General features: G+C 45.6%; 1 protein-coding gene across 5 annotated transcripts in view; it reads right to left on the bottom strand.

Annotated features, from left to right (window-relative positions):
• The window catches only part of FAM103A1 (family with sequence similarity 103 member A1), a 7,277-nt gene extending 1,730 nt beyond the window's left edge, over positions 1 to 5,547 (bottom strand). The window contains exons 1-2 of one of the 5 annotated variants that reach the window (XM_014449903.1): positions 5,493 to 5,547; positions 591 to 769 (exon numbers count right to left, since the gene is read on the bottom strand). In XM_014449903.1, the coding sequence (XP_014305389.1) occupies positions 591 to 760 (170 nt within the window). In that variant the 5' untranslated portion in view covers positions 761 to 769; positions 5,493 to 5,547. Of the gene's footprint in view, positions 1 to 590; positions 770 to 5,123; positions 5,327 to 5,381 lie in introns of those variants that run through there. The other 4 variants (XM_006107878.2, XM_014449905.1, XM_006107879.3 and 1 more) reach the window with 4 other exon arrangements.

A 5,547-nucleotide genomic window follows, 5' to 3' on the forward strand; every position in this document is an offset into this window, starting at 1 on the left:
TAAACTTCTAAAATGAAACCCAGAAACATTACCTTTTTATGGAATGTATACAAAGATTTGTATAAGACTCTAGGTTTCTAAAGTATATTTGCATATAAAATATTAGTCCACAGAAGGAATGTTTTAAAAAACAACATTAACACACATAGGGACACACAATTGAACACTAAGGAAAAAATACATGGGCTGATAAAATATTAAAGCAAATATTTACCAGCCACTTAATTAGTGCCAGGCACTAGGTATATCATACTGAACAAAAACATTGGTCTGCTCAGCTGGCATGGTTCAGTGGTTGAGCGTTGACCTATGAACCAAGAGGTCACAGTTCAATTCCAGGTCAGGGCATATGCCCCAGTTGCAGGCTTGATCCCCAGTGTGGAGCATGCAGGAGGCAGCCAATCAATGATTTTGTCTCTATCGTTGATATTTCTCTCTCTCTCCCTCCCTCCCTCTCTGAAATCAAAGTATATATATTTTTAAAAAAACACCACTGGTCCCTGCCCTCAGTGGTCTTCTGGACTAGCAGATTAAAGCTATTCTCTTCCGGATCAACCATCTGCAATTCACTCTTCTGAAGTAATACATACCAATTGCCTCTATTTCTTTGGCTCCCACCAGCTCTGCTATTCCAGTCCTCAACAATTGGAGGGGTCGCAGGAGGGCGCTTCAGGTACTCCTGGTATTCTTTGTCATCGTTTGTGAATCTACTGGCAAACATCTCTTCAAAATTTGGAACAGCTTCAGGAGTATCAGTCATTCTGGAATTCTGTACAGTTTTTAATGTTTCTATTAGAATTTTTTTTTAAAAAAGTAACACTATGTTATCAGTAGAAAAACCAAGAAGTAAACAATTTCAGACAGGATATTCTAGACCAGCCGTGGGCAAACTACGGCCTGCGGGCCGGATGATCCGGCCCGTTTGAAATGAATAAAACTAAAAAAAAAAAAAAGACCGTACCCTTTTATGTAATGATGTTTACTTTGAATTTATATTAGTTCACACAAACACTCCATCCATGCTTTTGTTCCGGCCCTCCGGTCCAGTTTAAGAACCCATTGTGGCCCTCGAGTCAAAAAGTTTGCCCACCCCTGTTCTAGACATTCAACTGAGTATTTCTTGATTATTATAACACAGGTACTGTGCTAACCAGAATCATGGGATACAAAGATGAACAATATATCATGGACTCTGCCCCCAGAGGGCTCTTAGTCTAGTAGAAGAAACAGATACATTGTAAATATAAAGGGAGAAGTGAATATGAAGAGATGAAATTGGAAAAGTAGACAGTGGTCAAGTTGTGAAAAACTTCGAATTCCAGACAACTTTGCACTTTCTCTGGTAAGCAATGGGGAATCATAGGTAGTTTAAGCAGGGAAGTCTCAAGAGCAAATTTACTATTTAGAAAGATCACTCTTCTAAGAGGGTAGAGATAGACTAGTGAGATTAGACTAAACACAGATTACTGCAATAATGCAGGTAACATGCTGAGGGCTTAATCTGAGGCAGGGACTGTGAGAGTAGTTGTAGAAGAATTTCAGGAGGCATTAATCACTGACTAGATGTTGGGAGGAGAAAAGGAAATAAAGGATAACTCCCATGCTTCTGGCTAAATGATTGGATAGGTTATGGTGCCATAGGAACTACAGAAAGAAGGATGGGTGAAGATATACACTTGAAGTTAGCTAAAGCACATACATCCTGCCCTAGCTGGTTTGGCTCAATAGATAGAGTGTTGGCCTGTGGACTGAAGGGTCCTGGTTTCGATTCTGGTCATGCCCAAATTGCGGGCTCGATGCCCAGTAATGGGCCTGCAGGAGGCAGCTGATCAATGATTCTCTGGCGCTCCCTCTCCCTTCCTCTCTGAAATAATGGAAAAAAAAAAAAGTACATACATCCACTTGGGAGAGTAAGTTCAAAGCTAACTATTTGGGACTGAGAACTGGTTTGAAGATGAATATGGGGACAACAGCAAATTTGTTGGCGGTTAATGCTGTGAGAATGAATGGATTCCTCAGGAGTAGGAATAAGAAGAATACCAAAGAACAGAATCCTGGAGAACATCAACAGTAGAAGATAAAGAAGGGACAGGAGGACATCCTATATAATAAAAGGGCAACATGCAAATTGACTCTAACAGCAGAACGACTGGGAATGACTGGTCACTATGACACACACTAACCACCAGGGGGCAGACGCTCAATGCAGGAGCTGCCCCCTGGTGGTCAGTGTGCTCCCACAGGGGGAGCTCTGCTCAGCCACAAGCCAGGCTGACGGCTGCCAGTACAGTGGTGGTGGTGGGAGCCTCTCCCGCCTCCTCAGCAGCACTAAGGATGTCCGACTGCAGCTTAGGCCTGCTCCCCGCTGGCAAGTGGACATCCCCCGAGGGCTCCCGAGCTGCCAGACGGATGTCTGACTGCCAGCTTAGGCCCAATCCCCCAGGGAGTGGGCCTAAGCCAGCAGGTGGTCATCCCCCGAGGGGTCCCAGACTGCAAGAGGGCACAGGTTGGGCTGAGGGACCCCCCAACCCCAAGTGCACAAATTTTTGTGCACTGGGCCTCTAGTACACTGATAAAGACACACACAGATAAGAACCAGAAGAGATCACAGAAGGCGAGGATAAAAAGTGAATGGTCATCAGTGTTGAATAGTACAGTGACAGAACCAGGAAGAGAAAATTAATTGGGTTTAGCCATTAGGAGGTGATTATTTTAGAGAAGTACAGATTGAAGGAGGATTACAATTAATAGAGAAGTAATTGGAAGGTAAGGAAGTAGAAATCTACACTGATTATAGGCTTAAGCTTTCAGGAGCTTGACTGAAAAAAGGAATAAAAGACAGGGTCACGGTTAAGGGGTTACTGGAAGCCTAGCTCTTATTTCTCCCAGGATAAAATACCCGAGATTATTTAAAGGAAGAGAAAAAAAAGAGCTAATTTTTAAAAAATGCAAAATCTAGAGTAGGCATTTGAGGATGCTATCCAATGTATTCTTGTCCCAGATTCGCTGACGAATGAAAAGTAACTACTATAAATGTTGTCTAATGTCTATAAGAACTGCAATCTGGTCCTGGCCGGTTTGGCTCTGTGGATAGAGCGTAGGCCTGCGAACTGAAGGGTCCGGGTTTTGATTCCCATCAAGGGCACATGCCCCGTGTTGCGGTCTCCATCCCCAGTAGGAGGCGTGCAGGAGGCAGCTGATCAATGATTCTCTCATCACTGATGTTTCTATCTCTCTCTCCCTTCCTCTTTGAAATCAATAAAAAAAAATATTTTAAAAAAACCCTGCAATCTGTATCAGCTGGGTTTTCCAGGACAATTATGGATTCACTCAATAACCCACATTTTCAGAGAGCCCTCTGCATCTAAGAAAAGGTCTGGCTTAGGCTGCACAGGCCTAATTCTTGAAAAACCAGGGGACAAAGAGTTCACTTCTTTTCCTCTTCACCCAGATCCTGGCAGCCAACCCTCGCAGGATTCTGTAGGTGGACCTCACCTCTGTCTTCTTCAACCAAACAGAGTCAGTATTCCTGTCCTCTACCTGTCCCAGCCCAAACCCATCTCTTTGCTCTTTGCCTCAAGGCTCCTAAAACCTGTTGTCTGATTCGGGGCATCTGTGACATCATGCTAAAACTTTGAACCCAACATCTCCCTCTTATTTGACATCCCCAAACTTATTTTTCTTCCTGTATTTTAATGTATATGACACAGTCTTTGACAAAGAGATGTGATATTGGAAAATGGCTGCTTCATTCATTTGTCTTTTCCCCAAAATCCCTCCAAATATGCAAATATTTATAATACTACCTTCATCCCAACAAAATTAGAATGAAATTATTGCTTGGATGCAAGAAACAGAGATGTTTTACCTTTCAGGCTACTGCTGTCTTAGAGAGTATCCCTATTAAATACGACTTTCCATGGGTCTGGGAATGGCAAACTGCTGTCAAAATCTCAAATCCAAGGGATGATTTAGAATAAATTCCGCTAATTAAAATTCATGTCTGAGTTTCTATAGGGATCACAGAAATCATCAGAAAGATGGCCCATACCTAACCAGATGGGCAGTAAGAATCCTAAGGCAAGGCAAATGTGCCATTCTATTTTTATGTTCTCCCACAAGTAAACATATTTAGCATTGCTCATGAGAATGAAATTTAAATAGGATATTATTTACCAATGTTACCGCAAGAAATTTAATTAAGATAAAAAACCAAATAGAATTTCAATTGATCCAAGCTTTACTTATCCCCGGGATTTGAGGCTGGGCTGTTTAATGTTTAGGTTGTCTAGATCCGTGGGAGGGAAAACAAAACAAAACGTGACTCTCACACTGACCGGTTTGGCTCAGTGGATAGAGCGCGGCCTGCGGAGTGAAGGGTCCCGGGTTAGATTCCGGTCAAGGGCTTGTACCTTGGTTTCGGGCACATCCCCAGTGGGGGGTGTGCAGGAGGCAGCTGATCAATGTTTCTCTCTCATCAATGTTTCTAACTCTCTATCCCTCTCCCTTCCTCTCTGTAAAAAAAAAATCAATAAAATATATATTTTTTAAAAACGTGACTCTCAAGAAAACCCTCAAAAGCGGTGGGTGGTGGGTAGGAGCCATAAGGGCTTCAGTTAATTGAGGGTTTGGATTAAAAGTGCTCTCAAGTCTCCCAGTGCTAACTCGAGAGCCAGCGAGGCCCTCGCCGGTTTAGCTCAGCGGATAGAGCGCTGGCCTGCAGACCAAAGGGTCCCGGGTTCGGTTGGATTCCGGTCAAGGGCAGGCTCCTCCCCTGCGACCAGGAGGCAACCAATAGCTGTGTTCCTCTCACATCTTGTTTCTCTCTGTCTTTCCCTCTCTCTCCCACTCTCCCTAAAAGTCAACGGGAACAAATCCTCGGGGGAGAATGAACAAAACCAACCAAGTGCCAGCGAAGAGCTAGATGATGACACGAAGGCGTGTCCTCGGGGCCTGCAACGCCAATAAGCCAGCTTCAGCACGAGCAACAACTTCACGTTCTTGCCCGATGAAATAAAAGCGCACTGCCTTTCAGATATTTGCCCCAACATTAGTTTATTTACCACAAATAAAACCACACCGAGCTCTTCTGGCTGCAGGCGGCTACCTGGGGAAGGACTCACCAGATGGGGTTGCGCTGCCCCAGGAGGTGAGACAGGAAGGTAAGGACTGGAAACCACCGCGATGGTCACTCCCCCGCAAAGCCCAACGGAGCCGGTCTCCCAAGGGCGCACCGTGGACGTCCAGCGCGGAGGAAACGACTGGCGGTGAAGGGTAAGGGGCTTCCGATCTGGCGAAAGCGCCCGGACCTGGAACCGCAGACCGAGGGCACCGCGGCTCGACCGCCTCCCTCCTTCCCGGCGTCCAAACCGGCAACTCACCCGCCCAGCGCGGTGTCGCCTCAGCTCGGGCCGAGCTCGGCGGGCGAAACGCGCAGGAAACCACCTCCGGCCCCCCACGCGTCAGAGCGACTCCACACTCACCCACCTCACCTCTCCGAGGCAGCGGAGCCACTCCTGTCAGACGGAATCCGACAGCCCCCTGACT

This window comes from Myotis lucifugus, unplaced genomic scaffold (assembly GCF_000147115.1).
Source record: "Myotis lucifugus unplaced genomic scaffold, Myoluc2.0 scaffold_1523, whole genome shotgun sequence".
NCBI lineage: Eukaryota > Metazoa > Chordata > Mammalia > Chiroptera > Vespertilionidae > Myotis > Myotis lucifugus.